This window comes from Neopelma chrysocephalum, unplaced genomic scaffold (genome assembly GCF_003984885.1).
Source record: "Neopelma chrysocephalum unplaced genomic scaffold, ASM398488v2 Primary Assembly neopelma1_96845, whole genome shotgun sequence".
Taxonomy (NCBI): domain Eukaryota; kingdom Metazoa; phylum Chordata; class Aves; order Passeriformes; family Pipridae; genus Neopelma; species Neopelma chrysocephalum.
The window spans coordinates 1,652,928-1,675,150 of NW_020925488.1; the positions used below are offsets into that span (position 1 = coordinate 1,652,928).

General features: G+C 54.6%; 2 protein-coding genes across 2 annotated transcripts; both read right to left on the reverse strand.

Moving 5' to 3' along the window:
• Nucleotides 1–356: 356 nt before the first annotated feature.
• LOC113960709 lies at nucleotides 357–7,375 on the reverse strand. Its single transcript, XM_027670427.1, has 11 exons — nucleotides 7,231–7,375; nucleotides 5,531–5,773; nucleotides 4,485–4,775; nucleotides 4,004–4,101; nucleotides 2,502–2,682; nucleotides 2,279–2,384; nucleotides 1,886–2,153; nucleotides 1,630–1,669; nucleotides 1,271–1,376; nucleotides 1,145–1,191; nucleotides 357–648 (listed from the first exon to the last, which is right to left on the reverse strand). The coding sequence occupies exons 1-10, from the start codon at nucleotides 7,340–7,342 to the stop codon at nucleotides 1,149–1,151; spliced, it is 1,488 nt and encodes a 495-aa protein (XP_027526228.1). The 5' UTR covers nucleotides 7,343–7,375; the 3' UTR covers nucleotides 357–648; nucleotides 1,145–1,148.
• A 2,575-nt stretch (nucleotides 7,376–9,950) lies between these two features.
• Nucleotides 9,951–16,795, reverse strand: LOC113960704. Its single transcript, XM_027670418.1, has 10 exons — nucleotides 16,789–16,795; nucleotides 15,918–16,100; nucleotides 14,654–14,899; nucleotides 12,717–13,007; nucleotides 12,353–12,450; nucleotides 11,894–12,086; nucleotides 11,200–11,308; nucleotides 10,746–10,792; nucleotides 10,258–10,332; nucleotides 9,951–10,117 (listed from the first exon to the last, which is right to left on the reverse strand). The coding sequence occupies exons 1-10, from the start codon at nucleotides 16,793–16,795 to the stop codon at nucleotides 9,951–9,953; spliced, it is 1,416 nt and encodes a 471-aa protein (XP_027526219.1).
• Between the last annotated feature and the right edge of the window lie 5,428 nt (nucleotides 16,796–22,223).

A 22,223-nucleotide genomic window follows, 5' to 3' on the forward strand; every position in this document is an offset into this window, starting at 1 on the left:
CAACAAGGTGCAGTTAGCTCCCTGCAGGGAGATGTGACCCCAAAGGGGCAATGAGGGGACCAGGCAGGAGCTGTAGTGGGACAGGCAGCCCCTTCAAACCACAAGCCTTTATTGGTTATTCAGACAGAGCAGGCAGAGTCACAAAGCAGTCCAGTCAAGCCAAGTTCCAGAAAATCCCTGGATTTGGCTGAATATCAGCAGAAATGGGGGAGAAGAGTTGGGAACCCAGGGCATGACAGGAGAATGCCATCAGCCTGAGCCTGTGTGAGTCTGGGATTAAGAAATCTGAAATACAAATCCTGCTTCCAGGAAAGCAAAAATGAAAGCAAACCTGAAAAAAGAACTGCAGAAAGTCGAATTCAAAGGCCTTAAAAAAACAATAAGCAAAAGCTGAGAGGTGAAGGTGCCGAGGAAAGAAAAAGCTTAAAATCCTCCTTTGTCTCCTGTTTTCATCTTGCCCTGCTCAATTAGATGAATTGAATGGGACTCCCACGCTGTCACAGTCACAGGAGACGAGGAGGACACAGCAGCCATCAGCACTGAGCTGGGGTCATCCTTCCCATTTTCTCCACTCCTTCTCTGCTCTGAATGTCTCCATGGTCCTGGCCAGTGGCTGGAGTGACTGATCTCTAGCCTAGCCACCTTTACCTGTGGAGAACAAGGGCATCCAATGTCAGAGACAGGCTGGAGCATAAGGCAATGCCTGCCACAGCCCAACCCTTTCATCCCAGCTGTGCCCAACCTTAGGTCCCCTGAGGTGCCTGTCAGTGCCCTGGCGAGAGAAGCAGTCTCTCAGCCTGACCCTCCCGAGACCATTCCCTGCAGATCTCTCCCCTGGGAGGGATGGTGTGGACATGGGTCCCTCGAAGGACTGAGCCATGAGCCACTCTTTGGGATTCCTGTCTTTGCTCACTCCTGTCCCTGCTCCAGGCTGGAAGCACTGCCTGTCATGTGGGGCTTAGTGGGCAGAACCATCCTGACCATCCTCAGCTAGAGCAAATGGGGAGACATGTCAGTGCAGAGTATGAGCAGATGATTCTCCTGAAGCTCAGGTTCTCATGAGAGATCTCTGCTCTCAACCCAGCTGACACATAGCCCTGTAGCCTTCTTTGTGATGGTTGTCTGTGAAATTGCATTTTCCTACCTTTTTAGTTATCCTCCTTAGCTTTGTTGGGCACATACTTCTTTTTCCTAGAAAGGCAGAGAGGAGTCCTGGGTAAGAGGCTGGCATTGCCCATGTCCCTGCTGAACCTGTCTCATGCCTACTCACCTGGAGAGCACGAGCCACAGGATCACTGCAGTCATGAGGAGGAGTGCCAACAGCACAACCAGCCCAATCACAGTCCAATGCCACGTGCCCAGAGCCTGCCCTGCAACTAACACACAGCCAGGAGTGGGTGTCACAGCCTGGGCCTCATGTTAGCTGTGACCCCAATGATGGCAAAGGGTGTAGATGTGTGTCTTAGGTTTCTTCTGTGATGGAGGATCACACCATGTGTAGGAAACAAAAGTGTCCTCTGTCCTGCATGAGACCCAAAGGCTCCTGCACTGGGCCAGCTCCTCTCCACAGGGACCAGCCAGGGAAATGTGGGTGAGAGGCTCGGGCACCGGAAGCAAAGAGGCACTTACCAAAAGAGAAGCTGTAGCAGACACAGGTGAACTTCTCTGACTGTTGGAGGAGATAGAGAGAGAGTTGAAGCCACTTCTGCCTGACTATCCATCCTGGGGGGCAAAGGTCTCCCACTCATGTGAGAGAGGACCCCAGGGACATTGTCCTGCCAGGCCATGGGAGAGGAGCCTGCCATCACAGCCAGACCAGACCCACCCAGGGGCCGATCCCTGGCCAGCAGTGTCCCCAGACACCAGGAGGCCCCACGTTGGGTACCTGTGGTGAGCGGCGGATGAGGCGCAGAAGGGCTGTGTAGTTCCAGCCGGGGTGCAGGGCAGCGTTGTGGTAGCCCTGCCCCCAGGTGCCGTTGCCCAAAACGAAGTCCATGGGGGCGGTGAGGTTGAGCACAGCGGCCACGTAGGTTCTGGGCTGCTGGGTGGTGTTGAAGGGCTGCTGGCTGGCACTGAAGGGCTGTGGCTGCCCCAAGCAGGCGCTTTCAATCCCTGAGCTGTTGTGTGTGGTGGCCACGACCAGCTGGTGCTCCCTGCAGGGCAGAAAGTGAGAGGGGCGGGGGGGCAGCAGGGAGAGTGGAGCAGGGGCATCTGCAGGCAAGCACTGCCGGTGGGGAGACCCGTGTGGAGGTGGCAGAAGTGCGGGAGCTGCACTCACCTGGCCCCCTCCGAGGTGATGGGTTGCAGGGGAAGCACGGCCGTCCCTTGGGATGGGGAGATGTCACGGACGCTGCGGCAGCTGATGCCCAGAGGGTGCTGGTTGTCTGGAGGGCAAGAGCAGATGAGCATCAGCTCAGCAGGGGCAGGCTCGGGCAGTGCAGGCTGCAGAGCAGAGCTCCTGTGTGACCAGGCTCCTCGGCCAGGGGCACAGCGAGCCCTACCTGTGCTCTGAAACTCCCAGAGCGACGCAGCCCCGGCCCCGGCAGCCGTCAGTCCCTGAATGGACACCACGTAGCTGCTGCCAGGGCCGTGCTGCGGCAGCCGGTGCTCGGTGACGGAGCCGTTCACCTGCAGCCGCTCCATCTGCAGGAAGCCTCCATCCCGTGTGCTCGTGATGTTCAGCTGGGGAGAGGAGACAGAGCTGCAGGGCAGCAGCTGCAACCTGCCCACAGCTCACCGAGGCAGAGCAAAGCACCTCTGGCAGCCTCCCCTTCTCTGAGCCTGCCCCAGCTGCGGAAGGCTCTGGAGAGGAACCAGCACGATCCTTGGCCCCGTGTGTGGACCTCAAAGCAGAGAAGAGGAGGAGAGGAGGAATTTGGAGCCAACACTCAGGATTTCCAAGTGTCTGCCTCCGTGAACAAAGAATCCAGCCTCTGTGAAGGAAGATGGAGGCTGTTTATTTGAAGGGGTGTATATACATGTACCGAGCCCGAGGCCAGGTCACCCCTCTGGTATTGCAACACCACAGGCACTGTGTTGACATCCTCCACAAGAAGAGCCCTGAGCTTCTCTTTCCTCCTGTGCAAGGTTGGACTCTGAAGGTTTTGTCTACATGAAAAGTAGACGGCATAGAGCTTCCATCCAAGTAATACAGATGAAGACTCCCTATTTGCCCATGAATCATCTGAATTTGTCATGAGATCCATGCCCATTCTCACTTGCTACCTTTATGGAAATGCATCTTGGGCATATGTAAAAGAGGAGACAACCAAAAGCAGAAAAAAAAAAATTCTTTTTACAAACAAAGGTGTCTGGGAGCAGGGAACCAGCAGAACAGGCTCGCAAGCAACATTTTCAAGTGCCCTGTTTGACTGTTTCTCCAGGAAATAGCTCAGAAACACCTTACAAAGCCCCTGTCAAACCAGGGAGATACCTGTACTCAGAGAGGACGTGGGGCACACTGAGGTGCATCTCACCAGCAACTCCCTCCCCCTGTTAGAAAGTAGGGTTGCACCGTGGAAAGTATCCTAAATCCACAGGCAGGCGAGATGCTTCTAGCCATGCCCTGAGGAAAACTCAAAGGAACAGTGCAGCTCTCTGGAGGAGAGGTTTTCAGGAGGGATTTTCAGAGGATTACTCAACCCACAGGTTTGTCTGTGGCAGGAAACAGGAACAAGCATGCAAGAGGCACAGGAAACCCTGGGATACCACCCCAGAAAACACGTCACTTTGACCTTTGCCAAGCCGCAAAGGTCTGCCAAGCCCAAAGCAGAACAACCCAGGAAGTCAGACCAGAGGGTGGGGAGCACCCACCACCTCTGTGGGCATTTCCATAGCATGAAGAATGTTGAGAATGAGACAGAAGACACTTGTGCTTCTCAAAGCCAGATATTCACTGTCTGGGACCTGCAGCTCATTCTAGTGGTCACTTCCCCAACTTCCCAGTCTGCCTGCACAGAACTCCAGGCAACAAGATGGGGGTCTGCCTGTGGCCCCTTGGTACCTGGTATCCAATGATCTCCCCTTTGCAGGACGGCAGCTCCTTCCACCTCAGGGACCCTCTGCTGGTATCCAACCACAGCTTCTCTGGTTTGTCTGGCACTGGAAGCACAGGAGAACAGGGTCACACGCAGGGCCCATGAGGAGGGGCTGAGCCCAGAGCAGGGTGCAGGCAGCTCCTGTCCAAGGGACAGGCTGCAATGGGACCCCATATCAAGGGTTTGTCCCCTGCAAAGACTGCACATGCTGCAGCACTGGGAAGAGCAACAGTGTGGTGTGGACTGGGAGAGCAAGGAGGGGATGTGCCCTGCTGCAGGGCTCTGCAGAGCCCCTTCCCCAGAGCTCCACAGGATATAAACAGCCTTGATCCCTGCAAGGAGCAGATGATCAGGCTGAGCTGACAGATGAAGGGGACATTTATCCACTTCCCCTACCCATGACACAGCCCCAGGCTGTCCTTCTCTCCAATACTTCTGTACACATACCTGTTTCCTCTGTCGTGAACAACCATGAGAAAAGGGTCGTGTTGGGGTGCAAGAAGATGGTGACACTGTAGTCAGTGAAGGGCTGCAACTGGGAGCAGGAGAATGTTCCCTCCTGGCCATGTAACATCTCCTCTCCCTCCACCTCCTCAGCCTCACAGGGAGGGGAGGAAGGCCCTGCCAGGCGGCACATGGCCCGCATGCCCTGGCAGGCACCAGGGAACCTGCAGGTCCAGTTCAGTTTGATGCTGGTGCTGGAGATCTCAAAGGTGCCGGGGACAACCTGAAGCACTTCTGGGAAAGAAAGATTGACAAAGGGTCACTGTATTTCCTGCCCCTGCCAGCCTTGTAAGGATTCTGCAGTCAGACAGCCCTGTCCACCACCCAGCCTGGTGGGAGGGCAAGCAAGAGGCTGAAGCTGGTCACTCCAGCTCTCTGGTAGGGCAGCAGGAGGAGTTTGGACAGGAACGAATGGGAGTGACTGAGTGGACTATTACTGGTCAAGGCAATTTTCCCCCTTGATTCCAAACTGAGGTGTCTGTGTGTCCCAGCAAGTCCAACAAGTGCCGTTCTGTTCTCCCTTGGAGGGGACAGGAACACCCCAAGCTGTGAGGACATGATGCCAAGCCTAGAGGCAGCAGGCCACAGAGCCTCCAGGGGACCAGCCTACAGGGAGCAAGCTGTGGTACTCCCAGCTGCAGAGTCTGAGAGGACACAGGCAGCAAAGCCCTGCAGTCCTGCCCCCACTGGGATGCCATGCTGACCACAAACTGCACCACTCCTCACTCTCCCATGCTTCTGTCCTTTGTGCTCCTGCTCTTGGCCAGAAGTCCTCAGGGAGCCCCTTCCCTTCTTGCCCGCAGCTCCAGGGGTGAACTGCAGGCTGCACTCAGGGCAGGCTCAGGGGCTGCCTTGACACTGCCTTCAGCAGCACGTGCCATTTCCCCAGGCAGCAGAGAGCCAGAAACCTGCTGTGCCCACACAGCTGCCTTCCCTGCTCAGGAAGGGCAGGGCGGGGCAGCCAGGAGAGCTCCTCATCCCTGCCTTACCGAGGCACTCCACGCTGGAGCGAATGCGGATCCAGACACCTCTGGTGTCTCTTCCAAGCCAAACCTCTCTGTAGACAGGTTTCCCATCAATGAGGGACTGGACTTCACTGGAACATTTGACATGGGTGAAGGATGGCTGGAAACCTTCAGGGCAGCTCAGCATCACCTCTTCGTTCTTCCTGTAGCTCTCCCGGTCTGGTGCCAGCTGGAATATGAAGCCCCAAGGGGGCCTTTGGCACGTTTCTGGCAGAGGTGAAAGCAGGTGTTAGTTGGGCTGGAGGGTGCTGGGGTATGGGTGCGTGGTGGGAGATAAAAGCCCAGCTATCCCTCCAGCCCCTGAAGGGAGAGGCAAGGTGACACATCCACCTCAGGATGTTGGGAGGGGTCTTTCCTTGTGCATGTAAAGTGTGAAGGATCCCTCATCCATGACCCTCCCCCATCCAGCCTTGTGTCTGGGGACATTCCATTTCCTCCTCCAGAGCCCACAGGAAGGAGATTGCCAGGACAATCAGCCCTGCACTGGGAGACTCTCCAACGTCTCCTTCAGGCATGTCACCCATCCCAGCTCAAGCTGCACTTGATGGTACCACCCATCCTGCTGGGATGCATGTCTCTTCAGCCATGGCTCATCCCTGCCACAGGGATGAGAGATGCCCCTGTTCCACTTCTGGGCTCCCTGTTCTGACTCAGTCAGTCCTTTGGCTACTCTCCTTCTGCCCCACACCACTGTGCAGTGGGACATGGGGAGGACAAGGCCTTCTCCATTCACATCCCCTGCTTTAGCACAGCTCCTGCCCCTTTCTCCTGCCACAAGCCCTCTTCCTTCACATCTTCTCCTCACCAAATTCACCATCCTTTAGGCTGAGCAGGCACAGCTTTTCCCAGCAGTTTGTCGAATGCTGCAGGGAGAGCCTTTGTGGCAACAATTCCTCCAGGCAAGAATGCTGGCCCTTGGAAGGAGCACTTGGCTGTTTGAGCCTGTGCAAGGGGCTCTGTGAGGCCTGAAAGTGCTTAAAATACAATCTCCTTTCTCCCAAAGGGGCACACAAGGGATGTCAGAAAGTTCAGAGCATCTTCTGAAGAGGCCCAGAGGAAAATGCTGGTGACAAGCCACGCCTGGTCAGGCTTTGCTCTCAAACAAGCCTGATGGCAGAAGGCCAGAGATGCCCATCTGAGCAGCACAACCAGCAGCTCTGTCCCACTGGCACACGGCCGTGCCCCACCCCATGCACAGGCAGCAGCCACTGACCCCAGCCCGGCCCATCCAGGTGACAAAGCGGCAGCAGGTTCCCTCTTGCTCTGCTGTCACAGGCACAATGTCCTTCAGGCACAGCAGGGGAGAGGATGTGTACACAAAGTGATGCCCCTGCTCCCCGAAGACCCTTTCTTGGGTTCATGATGTGTGAATTCATGCCTGATTCATGGCCACAGCCTCCAGGGAATGACTGGCAAACTGTTTTGCCGCAGGGCATGATCCATCCCCTACCATCCAGCCCAAACCTGTCTCTCCCACAGACCCCCAGTGAACCCACACCGCATTGTAGCTCCTGCCCTGAGGTCTCCCAGAGACAGCAGGCACCCCAGCTGGCACACTCCATCTGGACTCCAGCCCAGTGCTGCAGGTAGTGAAGATGCATGTCCAACTTGCAGGAGGAAAGGCAACAAAATCTCCCCAGGGAAGAGAAGGAACTGCTTCTTACCTGTTCCCTGGGACACTCTTTGGACCTTGGGATCAAGTTCTCCCTGGACCTGTCCTGACAACAGAGATACAAGGGCCAGAAGAAACCTCAGAGCCAGCAACTGCAGGGCCATCCTGGCGTGAAGTCCCCAGGCAGGACTGAAATCTCAGCCCCACTTGCTGCCTCTGAGCTCAGGCATCCGTAGCTGATTGCAAGGCTTGCAACCACAGGAAGGAAACAGACACAGCTCCTCATGAGATGCAGGAGGTTTCCTCTTTGGGCAGGGAACCTCCCATCGTTGTCAGCACTTCTGCCTTTTGCTTTTTACACCCTAGGAGCATCCAAGCTTTGGGACTCAACAGAAGAACCTTGTTACCAAGATCACAGAGTTCCCCCAAAACCTTCCCAGTTACTGTTTCTTAGGCAATATCCAAGTGCCTCCCAACCACACTGTGTGGGTTTTAGAGTGATGATGAGTCACTTCCCATCAATGATCACAGGAGATGGGGGACCTCTGAGAAAGCACATAAAGAGCTAGCCAGAAGCAGGGATCAGAATGGGGACATGAACTGCAAGTACCTCAACATCTGAAACAGTCTGTGGGCCTTCTGAGAGAAATACTCAACTGACACCCTCTCTCATCCTTCCCTGCTTCTCCATCCCAGCTGCCTTCTCCTCCTGCGGCCCCTCAGCCTGGCAGCACTCTCCTCTGTTCCCAAGAGTGCAGACCACCCTGCCCTACAGTGACAGCTGAGTGCTTGAGGAAACCCTCAGGGATACTAAGCCATCCCTCTTGCTCCTCAGCAGCCACTTCTTTTCTCTTCCTCCAGAACCTCCCATCTACCCAGCATGTCTCAGATTCCACAGGGCTGGGTGATCAGACATGGGGCCCTGCAGAGGCACCAAGACCTTGTCCCTCAGCTTTGCCTGGGGCACACGCACTGGACATGCTTGTATGGAGAATGAATGGAATGGGGGCACCACCATTCACTGGTTCCCAACACACATCCCATCCATACACATCAGATCTTCCCAACACATCCCTGAAGGCCTGGTGGTGCTGTCAGCCACAGCTGCAGGCCACAACAGCCCTGCTCGTGGCTCCCCTCAAGAAGGTGCTGTTAGTTCAGCACCCCAAGGGGAGCAGGACCTCACAAGGGCAATGAGGGGACTAGGCAAGAGATGGGGGGGGCAGCAGGTAGCCCAGTCCGAAACACAAGCTTTTATTGATTGTCCAGACAGAGCAGGTGGAGTTAATGAGGCTGACAGCCCAGTGTCTGACTGGGTATGGACATATGGAGTGGGAAGCAGGGCAATCCAGGAGGTGGCAACTGTTTTCCCCGACCCCAACCCTGATCATTGTCCTTTCTCAACTAGCAGCAGCCACACAGGGTTGAGCTGCTCTTCCTGCCTCTTCTTGATACTCATCAAGAGCAGTTCCATCAGGCACAAAGATCACACCAGCAACAGTCCATAGGAAACAGGTGCTTTGTTCCCAGGGGCAAGTTGTGGGTACCGTGATGATGGGCAGGCAGCTCACATGAAGGACTGTCAAAACATGTCTTTACTAGCACATGCAGGTCATCCCAGGCTAAAGAAAAAGCTGGAGAAGAGAGAGGTCATCTCCTGGTGGTGTGCTCCTCCTCAAGGAGAACCTTCACACTGTCCCTCAGCCTCTAGGCTGCAACGCATATCAGCAGGTTTGGTCAGGTAGAAAGAAAACATTGAAGCAAAAAACCATGACATCCTGTATTCAAGGTTTTGAAAAGCCCAACCCACATCCAGCTTGTCATACCCAAGTCCGGGAAACTCAGGAGAGCTTGTGTGCTCAAGCACAGGAGAAGGAGATGGAAATATTCCAGGCAACACATGGAGCTGGAGAAGAGAGTGGTTGATTGCCCCATTTTCCAGCAGTGTGCCCCTCACGAAGGAGAGCCTTTGGGCTGTCCCTCAGCACCCAGGCTGCACTGGACACCAGCACCCCACAGGGCGGGAGAGACAGCGGCTGTTGGAGGTGATGCTGGGGCAGCAGCAGCAGCCAAGATCAAGCAGATCCCAAAGGCTGCAGGATGTGGATGCCCCAAGAGGGCCAGTGTCAACTGCACCTCACAAAATGGGAGATGGGCACCTACACCCACAGAGGGCGGCACAGAACAACACAGAGGTTCAGCGAGGCATAGTGGAGACCACGCCTACATGGCCCATGTAGGATGGGAGGAGGGAAAGCAGCAACCCAAAGCATTGCACTGAGAGCATGCAGCTCTTCAGGTGTGCTTCCTCAGGGCTGCTGAAGGCTGGAAAAGCCTACTCCAAGCTCCTCTGTGAAGATTCATGGGGTCAGGATTTTCACACACAAACCAAGGAGGAACCACGACATGGTGGGAGCTGTCACCGGCCAGAAAGCCCCTGTGAAATACAACAGTTTTATTGGTTGTTCAGATACAGCAGCACAGCTTCCAGGGCAGCACAGCTGGGCCAAACTGAAGCAGATGACAGGGTCTAGATGGATATAGGGATATAGAGTGGGGAAAGAAGGGTTGGAATCCAGTCTCAGGGGACAGTTGCAGGCACCAGGATGCTGGTGAGGTGGCTCTGCCAGAGCACTGGGGAACTACCAGACCACATCCTCTTTGGTGCAAGCGGGTCATCCCAGGCCTTGAGTTGCTCCTGTGCTGTGACAGAGGATTCTGGAGCCTGATGAGGGAGAAAATTTGAGAGGGAGCAATAACCCATAACAAGCTTCATGGTTCTGCCTGCAGTGGTGGAGGAGCAAGCTGCAAGAAGGGAAGGGCCACCATCACTGGCGCCTGCCCCAGCTTCTTCTCTCCCTCACTGCTCCGACTGTCTCCTGAAGACTCCATGACAGGCAGGGGCTTGGGCACTGGCTCTCCAGCGTGGCCACATTTACCTGTGGAGACCAAGGGCACCAGGACAGAGGCTGCTGTGTGCACTCAGCTGCATGGGGAGCTCATGCACACCATCCCAGATGCTAGTCCCCACTCCCTGTGTGCCATATGTGGAACACAGCCAGGGAAATCCATCTCCTACCTGCATCTTTCTCTGCCAGAAAAGTCTTGATCACGCAGTAATTATCCTCATGTACGTTCTCATAGGGCTGGAGCTCTGGGGGCACAAGATGGCAAAAACAACCTGAGGGACCCTGGGGCTGAGGAGAAGGAGCAGGGCAGCCTCAGGCAGGCAGCACCACTGGGGGCTGCAGGGCACCCTGGGACACACACCATCAGGGCAGCAGGGCTGGGAAGAGGTGCTGCCTACCCCAGACAAGGTGAGCACGAGGGGCAGCTCCCAACCCTCATTGGCACCACAGGGGAACCCCAGCCAGGAGCTGCTGGAAGAGGCTACTGGAGCAGGCTCTCAGCTGGGATTAGCAGATGTGGGACATGCTGGTCTGGCAGGTCAGCCAGAGCCAGCTGGGCTGCCTGCAGCCACCTCAGAATGCCAACAAGTCCCTCCTGAAATAGACCTGCTCCTCTCCCACCTCCAGCCCTACAGTCATCTCTGTGATGGGGTCCTACCTGTGTAATCATCCTCCTCAACTTTGCTGGGCAAGACCTTCTTTTTCCTGGGAAGGCAAAGGGCAGCCCTGAGTCAGGGGAGAGGCTGATGTGGGCCAAACCCTGCTGAACCCACCAGCAGAGGCTTGGAGGGTTCTGCACGCCCTCCCTCTGGGTTTCTCCGGAGCTGGCAGGCATTGCCCATCCACACCCCAGGGGAGCGCAGTGGTGGCAGCAACAGCAACGAGGGGAAAGGGTCTCTTAGCACACATAGTCCCTGTCCCAGCCCTGGGGAAGACGCTTATGAACCCCTGCTAGGAGCCCTAGAGGCAAAATATGGTAGAAGCAGCCATCTGCATCCTCTGCACCCAGAGAAGGGTATGAGCAGCTGGGGACCCTCTCTCCATCCTCTCCCAGCCCATGGCACAGCATGGCCTGAGGCAGAGCCAAGACTCCAAGTCTCCTGCCAACTCACCTGGACAGCACAAACCACAGGATCCCTCCAGACAAGGGGACCAGCACCAGCACCACCACGACTACTGTGACCACTGACCCAGGCCATGGGCCCAGAGGCTGCCCTGAAACTAAAGCAGGGACAGGAGTGGGTGCCACAGCCTGGGCCATGTGCCAGCAAAGGCCCCAACATTGGCACTGGGTGTCTGCACGTGTGTAGAAATGTGTGTCCATGCTCTACTGCCCGGGTTGCTGCAGGAACAGGCAGCAAGGCATAGTCTTCCCCTGTCACCATGTCTGCTTGGGCAGGGCAGATGGAGGCTCTGAAGCACAGGGACTTGCCCCATGTCTCCAGCTGGAGGGTCTGGCAGCCTACTCAACCATCCTGCACACAGGAGGAGGACTCACAGACCCCGGCTCTGCAGCCCTAGTGCTCTCTGACCTCGAGCTGCCCGTGCACCCAAATGCAGGGGGCAGGTCTCCTATCAAAGGCCCAAACAGGAGCTGAAGCCATGCAGCTTCTCTGGGGACCTTGCAAAGCAGGACTAACCCAGCCTCACACCCACTGCTGAGCTGAGGGAGGGTGCTCACACTCTCCCTGCCTCTGTCTTGGTGGGGATGAGGGGTTGCACACACAGGTCTGGAAGCTGCTCCAGACTCAGCACTCACTCCCAGGGAAGCCACCCCAACCAGACCCAGTGCAGAAGAACCATTACCCCAGGCGTAGGTTCGAAATTCCAGCATTGATGCAGTCCCAGCACCAGCTGCTGTGAGGCCCTGCACAGTCACCACGTATTTGCTTCCAGCCGTCTGGTGGGGTGGTGTGTACTCAGTCACCGACTGGTTCACCAACACCTGCTTGAATTCAAGGAAGCTGCTGTCGTCTGCTCTCATGGTGGTGATGTTCAGCTGGAGGAAGGACAGTGAACTGGTAGGGAGTAGCACCAATACTGGTGCTCCACAGCTCCTGGGCAGGAGCTGTGGAGAGGGGCTCCTGCTGTTGCTTGGGGATAGTAGGGGACCTGGCCCCACCAGAAACATCAGCAGTGTACAGCCTGTAGGCCCTGGTCAAGGAGGGCTCACACCTCTCCTCAGGCTACCTGCACAGAGCTCCAGGCGGGGAGATGCCTGGCAAGCTGAGGGAGTCTCTGGGCACTCCGTGGTCCCCTTGGTACCTGGTATCCAGTGATCTCCCCTTTGCAGGACGGCAGCTCCTTCCAACTCAGGGACCCTCTGCTGGTATCAAACCACAGCTTCTCTGGTTTGTCTGGCACTGGAAGCACAGGAGGACAGGATCATGCATGGGGCTGGCAAGGATTAGTCCCCCACAAAGGCTGCATGTGCTGCTGCAGCAGCAGCGGTGTGGTGATGAGGGGAAAACTGAGGAGGACATGCACCCTGCTGCAGGGCTTTGCACAGCCCCTTCCCCCCATCCTCACAGGTTCCAAGCAGCTCCAATCCCAAGAACACCACAGGACGGAGAAGATGTCCGGATGAGTTTCAGGGTAAAGGGCATCTTTCCATTTCATGTAAACATACCTGATTCCTTTGTCCTGAGGAACCGTGTGTACAGGATTGTGCTGGGCAGCAGGGAGATAGTGACACTGTAAACAGTGAAGGGCTGCAGAGGTGGGCATGTGAAAGTTCCCTCTTCACCTTGTAACATCTCCTCTCCCTTCACCTCCTCAGCCTCACAGGGAGGGGAGGAATGCCCCTCCAGCCGGCACCTGGCCCGAATATTCTGGCAGGTGTCAGGGAGCATGCAGGTCCAGTTCAGTTTGATGCTGGTGCTGGTAATCTTCACAGTCTCAGGAACAACCTGGAGGACACCTGTGAAGGGAATATTGCCAGAGGGTCACTCCCTTCCCTTTTCCTCCAAGCTTTGACACCAAACTCCATCACCCCCACTGTTCCCTCACTAGCCTGTCCCCAGCACAGAGTGGACATGGACATTTTGCCTTCTCCCAGACTACATTCAGGCACTGCCTGCACCTTCCTCTGGCCCTGGACCATCCCCAGGGGTGCTCTGTGTGCTGCAGTGACTGTGGGATGGTAAGAACAAGCACTTGTACCCACCCTGCAGTTGCCACCACCCTGGGGCTGGCCGCTGATCTGGTGACTGGTCCCTTTCCTACCAGCAATGACTTAGCCAACAAATTCAGCAGCCAGAGGAGGGCCCTACCCTTCTGCTTCCGGGCTATCACGTCTCCAGGCAGGCCCCTCTGGCTGGCCTGGGAACACTGTCTGGTGCTTTATATCCAGTGGTGAGGATTTGTCCCCTTCAGCACTGTGCAGGGTGCCCCAGCTGCCAGCAGTGCGGACACAAACCTGGGATGCATCCAGCAATTTCCTCTGGAGTCAATGCCCATGCCATACCCTGACCATCTCCAGCATGGGGCACTGATGCTATGGCACACATGCAGCCCTGCTCTCCATGCCTGGGGAGAGCACTGGGAGAGTAGCAGGCTCGCTTACTTACCCTCACAGGTCAAGCTCTCCTCCACAGGGTGCCAGCTGCCTGTGCCATTCCTCACTATCCAGCCACTGCGAGCAATTGTGGAACCTTCCTTTGGCTTCAGCTTCACACACTTGATCTCCATGGGTGGAGGCCTGTGGCCCTCAGGGCATCTCACATTCACCACTTCATTTGGGTTGAAGGTCTCCTGTTCTTGGTCAAAGATAAACCTGGAGTCCCACTGAGGCTTCTGGCATTTCTCTGCACCAACAAGATGGGAAGATGTTAGCAGGGTTGAGGGTGGCTCCACCAGGCATGCCAGGGGATGGAGCAGGGCATCCCTTGCCCTGGCCCAGCAGGGTAAAGGAGGGAGCTCCAGGACACTGCACAGAGCAGCCCTTCCGCACCACATTCTTGGCCAGGGAATGAGGATGAGAAGGATCCCACACTTCTTCCCTCAGACCCCTGGGAAAGGCCAAGAGGAGCTGGAGTCAGGGACTGGGGGCACCCACAAGGGGTTCATGCTGTGTACAAAGCCTGCCCAGAGACTGATGGACCATCATTTAGCCCTTGTGCCCTGTTCGTCCCTCAGGGAGGATGACAACACCCTGACTCCTTCTGAGAAGGCATAAAGCCTGAGCCCCAAAGCTGGCTCTGCAAAGACGGCGTGCAGCAGGGGTTGAGAGGGGGGACCAGCACATGCGGAGGAGAGGAAAAGTGATACCTCCATCTGCTAGGATGGGACCCTTGGCAAGGCTTTTTGGGATGAGTCTCTCCTTGTGGGTGGGTGAGTGTCAGCCAGGGCTGGGGCCCATCCAGGCATGTGGTGGACAAGGATGTGCCAGAATTCAGTGGAGGAATTATCTCAGGTATCAAAAGTACTGAGATCCCACCGGCCCCAACAAGGCATCAGAAGTGCATCTCTGGCCACGGTGGTGATGGTGGAAGCTCAGAGATGGATGAAAGGGGCAGGATTTGACCACAGAGCTTTGTAAGAAGCACCTCCTGACACCCTGCTTACCGATGCACTCTATGTTCCCCTCAACGTGAATCCAGACATCACTGCTTTTTCTCCCCAGCCACATATCTGCATTTAGAGATCCAGAATAATTCCATGGCTGAACCCTCTCTGCACATTTAACGTGGGTGAAAGATGGCTGGGAACCATTGTTGCAGGTCAGAGTCACCACTTCATTCTTTGTGTAACTCTCACGGGCTGGTGCCATCTGGAGTCTGGGGTCCCACCAAGCAGGCCTTTGGCATATTTCTGTCAGAGGAAAAATTGAGTGAGGAGTATTTTGTGGGGGGAAGCCCTACAATTAAAGTTTGAGGTAGTGCAAAAGTTAGGCCGTGTTCCATGGAAGCAGTGGAGCTGGTTAGATGGTTTCCATGGACACGGCCTTGGGTTGCAGGGAGTACAAGGTTAAGACGGTTTGATAATGTGCAGGTGCTGGATTCCTGGGTGTTGTTGTGGGAATATGTTTGTGTTGTGTGTGAAGTTGGCAAACTCAATAAAGGCTGCCTGCTGCGCTGAGCAGGCAGACATCTCTTTGTCTCACCATCCTCGTGTGTCTTGTGTGTCCTTCTTTTCCCCTCGGACCAAGACCTCACGACAGGTACCCCACGACAGTATTTTTGGGAAGTGATGAAGTGAGGCTTGGGACAGCTCTCTTTTCCTTATTACTCTGACCGTTCACACTGACACACACAAAAATCCCTTTACTCCCACCATCTTCCCAGGCACTGTTCAAGGGTACAGGGTTTATTCTCACCACATCTCCAGGACTCTCAAGCCTTCCTTGGATTCCACCCACACATGGGGTGTTTGAGCCTGCATTCTCTTGGGTCCCTCCTGCCGAGGCGAGCCATGAAGCGGGGATAACATTCCACACCAAGGATAACCCAACATAGATAACCCAAACCCCAGAGAAGCTTCCCAGGAAAACAAGCAGTGTAAAGTGCCAAAGCCTCAAGCTGAACGTCTGCAGCTATTCCTCCTCCTCCAGCTTCATAGGTGCAGCTCTCCATGTAGAGGCAGGAGATCCTGGCCGGGAAGGGTTCCTGCCTTTGAACCCCTCCCAAGGAGCACAGATCCCAGCAGGCACTCACAGCAGGGCACTGAGACAAAAGGAGCCCCATCACTTCCAGGACACAGAGGAAAGCCAAAGTATCCAGGTCTCCCGTTCCCAGACTGTCACCCAGGGGGGGCTGAAGCGTGACCATGTCACAGAGGGCCTGATGGCAGATCAAGACCCCAGGTCAGGGTGATGCAGGGCTGTGCTTACCCTTGCAGGTGGCAGTCTCATTCCACAGGGTCTGGGTCCCGCTGGAAATGCATCTGATCTGGGGGACTGATGGCACAGACCTCCCAGCACAGCTCAGATGCACCAGTTGGTTCAAGGCGTAACTCCTCTGGTTTGGGGTAAACCGCAGCTTGGGGTCCCAGTTGGTGGGAGCTTTACATCTTCCTGTGTGCAAAGGCCAAGAGGGAGAGCCCTGAGGGTCACTGGGCTCTGGCAGCAACCTCAGGGGTGAGGGGGTGCCGTCCAGAGGGCTGCTGGTCCCCCTCCCTTCAGAGGGGTGGCAGAGATGGCACCTCCCAGGATGAGGCCCCAGAGCCCAGGTGCATTATCCCTCCTTGCACTCTCAGGTGCAGTGCAGGAGGGTTATCCACAGGCCCTCCTACCCACCCCTGTGCTGTGGAGGGACCCCAGCCAGAGGGATCCAGGAGCCTGGTGGATGCTGCTCTCTCTTGTGCTCTCTCTCCCAAGTCCAGGGGCTGTGGGAGTGCACCAGACCCAGTGGGTCTCTGCTGCCATTGCAGCCTCCCCTGACTTGGTCCCATGAGATGGCAGCCAGCAGCAATGGTGAATAACAGGTGTAGACTTTCAAGGTAGCAAGAGAAAGAACAAAGCAGTTCAGCAATGTAAGCAATAAACACAGGAATGAAGAAAACAGAAAATAAATTGTCTACGTACTTGAAGGGGGAGAACAAAAAAATATAACACCCTTCTTATGTAGGATGTTTAATGATGAGCTAACAAAGAGTTTTATTGTGAGAACTTGCCCTAGCGATGAAATTTTGCTCTTTATAATGGTAACAAATCCACATCCCAAGATCATATACCTCCTGGCCTCAAAAGCACCACCACTCACCAAGCATGCTCCGTGATTTATTGGGACACTATGCCTTTCCACTGAAGAGAGGAAAGGATGAGCCATAGCAACTTAGCCAAGTAGTGACTTAAGTAAGATATGCTAATAGCCTGAGATTGTAACTGTGTTACCTGCTTTTGTGTGCCTCGGGGTGCTGGCTGTGTGGACTTGCCACTTGGCACACCTTTCTCTGCAGAACTGTAAATAAATCAAATACCTTGACTCTGTGTGTGGATCAGCTTTTTCCACACTGGGGGAAAGAAGGTTTCGGGACAACACACTCAGTGTACCCTCAGACCACCTATGTGCACACCACTGGCCACAAAGCTCACACCCTGCTCCATGCACTCGGCCTTGACTCTGCGCTTCACCCAAAATGAGTCTGCCTTGTGCTGCCCTAGTAGATGTGTCACCTAGACTTGCTCACTCAGTGCAAAACAAGTCTGTGAGGAGGCATCAGGGATGGAGGTGGCCTTCTCTAAAGGAGGATGAAACACCTCTCTTCAGCTATATGTGTCTCTACAGCTCCCCACTTCCTGCCAGCCAGCACTCATGGGTCTGCACTACTTTACACCAGAACAGAGGCATCACCACTTCCCTTATCTGGCAGCAGGTTTTCATGCCATCACCTCTACCCTGCTCCCAGCTCTCCACCACAAAGGACAGTGGTCACCAGCCCTATCCTTTTAGACATCACGCACGTGGTGCAGACGTGAAACTTCTTCCCCCACAGCTGAATCTCTCCCAGTGCCCTCAGATCACACACTTCACTGTGACAGACAAAACACTTGAGAGACCTGAAACCCTTGACTTGGTCCTGGCCTCATTAGGCATCCCCATCACACACCTTCCCCCCTGCTGTCATTAAACCCCCGTGAAGTAACACACATCCTCACACTCCTGCCCCAGGGTGACATCCAGGCTCCTTTTGGGTCAGTCCCAGACACGAGCACAGACTAGGAGAGGAACTCATTGAGAGCAGCCCTACTGAGAAGGGCTTTGGGGTGCTGGTGGATGAGAGGCTGGACATGACCTGGCCGTGTGCACTCACAGCCCAGAAACCAATTGAGTCAAAGCAGCATGGACAGAAAGATGAGGGAGGGTATTCTTCCTCTCCACTCTGTCCTCTGCATCCTGCCCTGAGGACCCCAACCTAAGAAGGGCATGGACCTGTAAGAGCGAGTCCAGAGGAGGCCACGAAGATGATCACAGGGCTGGAGAACTGTAAAGTTAGGGTAAGAGAGTGGGGGTTGTTCATCCGGGAGAAGGGAAGGATGCAGGGAGACGTCATTGTGGCTTCCCGATACCTAGGGGGGGCTTACAAAAAAGAGGAAGAGAGACTTTGCACATGGAAAGATAGTAATAGGACAAGGAGGAATAGTTTTAAACTAAAGGATTGGAGATTTAGATATTAGATATTAGGAAGCAATTCTTTACTCTGAGGGTGGTGAGGCTCTGGAACAGGTTGCCCAGAAAAGCTATGGTTGTCCCATCCCTGGCAGTGTTCAAGGCCTGGTTGGATGGGGCTCTGAGCAACCTGGTCTAGTGGAAGGTATCCCTGCCAACGGCAGAGGGGTTGGAATGAGATGATCTTTAAGGTCCCTTCCAACACAATCCATTCTATGATCCTTCCCACCCCAGCAGAGTCCAGGCTGCCTGTCCAGCACCAAGTGTTTTACCAGGGACACCACGGAAGAAATCCCTCTGTAGTGCAAAACGAAACCACAAACCAAAGAGCAGATTTCTACCTGTGGGGAAGAATGTTTTTACTTATAGGTATTTGTCAGAAAACAGATTCTGAGGGCTGGGTGTCCCCATGATGCTTCACAACCTGAAAGGCTGGGCAGAAACACCCTTACACAGGAGGATGGAGAATGTAGTAAGAGCACAGCCTGGCTCAGTCAGGAAGCTGACAATGATATGCAGTGCAAGAGGACACAGTGACAAGCAGGTAGCACTCAACCAGAAGAGCCAGCGAGGGTACACCTAGCAAGGCCAAGGCACAGGAGGGGATGTAGCAAATGAGAGCAATGGGAACATGAGGCTGGCTCATGCAGACCTCAGTGGGGAGAGGAAGGTCAACAAAACCAGGCCATAGGCACTGTCTCAGCAAGCAGTGGCCACTGTCTAGGTCTGGTCTAGAAAATACATATGGATCATTCAGATGTGCATGGCCATCGCTGAAGAGCAAGGACACAGGACACAAAGTGAAAAGAGCACATGTCTATGGCAGACATGGTTCCTTGATGACACTTGAAGAGCACCAGCTGCAGCAAAAGCCCTTGTGGGTACTTGGATTTGCACCAGGGCTTTCCAATCAGGGCAGGTGGAGGCAAGCTTTGCTGGGTACCCATAATCCAGATTCCAGTGGCCTCCTCCAGTGCTGCAGTACCAGAAGCCAGTGGCACAGTAGAGGAGGAGGCCAGAACCTCAGTTTGATGTCTCAGACCTCTTCTGCAGACACAGATCCAAGAAATCTCCCCCAGCTGCTCAGAGCTAATGCTTCTACCAAGCCCATCACAGCCTCCTCCACCTGGGACTCCTCAGGCCAAGAAAGGGAGAGCTGTGATTATTGAGTTATTCTCAGAGATGGGCTGCAGGAAATGGGAGAGGGGGGCAGAAGCTGCTGCTGACTCGAGGGGAACCGGCTCCAACCTGCCCTGGATAGCTGAGAGATGCCCACTGCTGGAATGGCAGCATCCCTCCAGCCACCAGTGATGGGCAGCATGACTCATGACTCAATGACTTGGCAAGCCACTTCTGCTTCCATCTCCCTGTGGAGATAATGATTCACAGCTCAGACCCCCCAGCCGTGGTGCAAAGAGCAGTCGCTCCTGCTGTGCCCCTTGGGGACCTCAACAGGTACTGGCAACCCCAGGGCACAGCACACTGTAGGAAAGCCCACATTCTTTGTAGGAAGAGCCCAGCAGAGACCCAGGAGGTGCCCTGAGCCCTTCTGGCATAGAGAAAGAGCAGAACAAGCCTCATAATCTGAACAATCCCATCAAACCACAGTTCCCTCAACCCCAGGGACTATGGAAGAGAGCGGCCATCCCAGCTAACACAGGGAATCATATTAGAGCTCCCTATGTCTTTGATGAACACCACCACCTTCCTCTGTGACAGGGATGCTGCTCAGATTGCCCAGAAAGGCCACCACTGCTCTGATTACTTCAGATTCATCTGTCTGCTGCATAAGAAGAACCAGCCACCTCCTGCTCCCAGGGACACTTCCCAGAGGGACACTGCAGCTCCCGTGGTCATGGAAGCTTTCCCAGCACACTGAGGCTTGCTGTCCTTCATCCCAAATAGAGCTTCACCCCACCACAACACAAAGGATGCCCGAGTGTCTCTGATGTAGATACCAGCTTCAGCCCTCCTCAACACAGTCTCTGTGGGCTGAACAGGGTAAAGCTGCATAGCAAATGTGCAGGTAGAGGAGCAGCAGAACCACTTCTGTAAGAGAGGGGCACAATCAGCTCTTACCTGCTTCATTATATACCCTCGGATCCGTATGATCATAGTCCATCTGTCCCCGTGAAAGCAGCAGAGGAGCAAGAACCAGGAGAAATGCCAGAGCCAGCCCTTGCAGGGCCATGCTGGCATGAAGTCCCCAGGCAGGACTCAGTCTGAGGTGCTCAGGAAAGGTATCTGTGTAAGCCAGAGGTGCTCACACAGAAATGAAACAGACACGAAGGGAAATCACATGTGGTGCAAGGAGCTTCCTCTTTGGAAAGAGAACATCTCACCAGCCACAGGGCTGCTTCTCACCCATCTTCCCACAGACAGTGGGATGGGGTCTCCTGGGCGTCTTGGTCCAGAGTTTTTGCTGGCTATCTCAGGCTCCCATAGCCCTGCTCCCACGAGCACCTCCAAAACCTTCTCGTGTCTGTCTCTCTTCTCTCTCCCTCGAGATCCAGTGGAGAATGTTAAAGATCACCCTCATGACTCATGTGCCTAAGGTCACACCAAGGTGCTCTCATCATGCATCAATTTTGCCCTGAAATCATAGAATCATTTAGGTTGGAAAAGACTTTTTGGACTTCTGGATTCATCGAGTCCAACCATTAACCCAGCACATTAAGCTCACCACAAAAACATGTTCCTAAGTGCCACATCTACATATCTGTTAAATACTTCCAAAAATCTCTCTTATTATTACCTTGAACTGATCCAGCTGCAACATTCTTGCTGTTGAACCCCACCAGTAGACCTTCCAGATCTGACAAGCTCCTGAACCTGGAAGTGTTTTTATTCCCCTTCTCCTCCAAACCTTTCCTTCTACCCTACTCTGACCTACCTTTTGTCAGTGTCTTGTAGCATGTGAAATGTCTCAGAATGGGCAGTGCACACAGTACTGGGAGTAAGAGGGTCTTCTGGAGCTGGATGGAAAAGTCTTGTTCCTGTCACAGTCGAGATCAGGCAGGGTCTTTGGGTATGGGAGAAAATTGTCTGAGTGCTCTCCATTTTGGTCTGTAACCCCAAGGCTGGTCACTCACACTCTCCCAGTCTCCTGTCACTGCAGATGTCACCACCAAGATCTCCTCTGGGCGCCTTTCCAGCTCACACACTGTTACATGTCCTCAAGCTTCCATGAGTCCTGACTCCCTGTGCTCTGGCAGCTCTCCTGGGCAGCTCCTCTTTCTCACACAGACTCTCTCTCTGTGTGTTTCTCTGGACAGAGGAGCACAATCGCCTCATGGTCCAACCCTCTCAGTGTTCTGGGCATGGGTGATGTCACCCAGGGTGCTTTTAACCACTAAGCTGGGACTGGTTGGCCCAGAGCTCCAGGGCGGACCCCTTCCAGGGAACCACCATCCTTAGGACAGTGCTTGGTGTATCTATTTGTATTACTCCAGTAAAGCAGCAACTGAGGGGTTCTGTAAACAAGATGTCTCCTAAGATCCATTTGGGAACATCAGTACTTCAAGTCCAGCTGTGCCACATACAGTGAGGTTAATGGGGTAAAGCCTTCTAGCAAGCTTGCAGCAGGAAAAGCAGGAGCACTAAGTCACATCCTCCCTGTTTCTTTGTCAGATCCCTGTGCTTTGGGAACCAGGCTTTTCTTGGCCCTGTACGCTCAGCAATGGTGCAAGCACCCAGAAGAAGGGCCACAGCCAGCAATCACTGTAAAATCCCAGAGTTAGACATAGACACTCTCACTGCCTCTCTTTGGCATATGAAAGAAGCAGAAGCAGTGAAATTAAACAGCCAAGCTTCAAAAATGCACATGTGGCACAGCAGGCTTCCCCTTGCAGCTCATGTGATTATTTCTTTTCCCCTATCCTGAAATGCACTGAGGCCTGGCAATATGTGTTTGGCCTCTTCCTCCTAAGAAAGTTACCATGTTATGCTGTCGCAGGGTATCTTGTCTTGAGGCCTGGTCCAGTGGGGGAAGAAAGACGCACAAGACACACAAGACACACAAGGATAGT

Bases quoted from the DNA above. Each gene is read 5' to 3' on its own strand.
- LOC113960709 (XM_027670427.1), bottom strand. From the start codon at position 7,342: ATGGCCCTGCAGTTGCTGGCTCTGAGGTTTCTTCTGGCCCTTGTATCT. The intron at 4,102-4,484 runs GTATGTGTACAG...CTGTGCTTCCAG, and splicing joins GTTCACGACAGAGGAAACAG to TGCCAGACAAACCAGAGAAG. The intron at 1,670-1,885 runs GTACCCAACGTG...CTCCTCCAACAG, and splicing joins TCATCCGCCGCTCACCACAG to TCAGAGAAGTTCACCTGTGT.
- LOC113960704 (XM_027670418.1), bottom strand. The intron at 13,008-14,653 runs GTAAGCAGGGTG...TTCCCTTCACAG, and splicing joins GGGGAACATAGAGTGCATCG to GTGTCCTCCAGGTTGTTCCT. The intron at 12,451-12,716 runs GTATGTTTACAT...CTGTGCTTCCAG, and splicing joins CCTCAGGACAAAGGAATCAG to TGCCAGACAAACCAGAGAAG.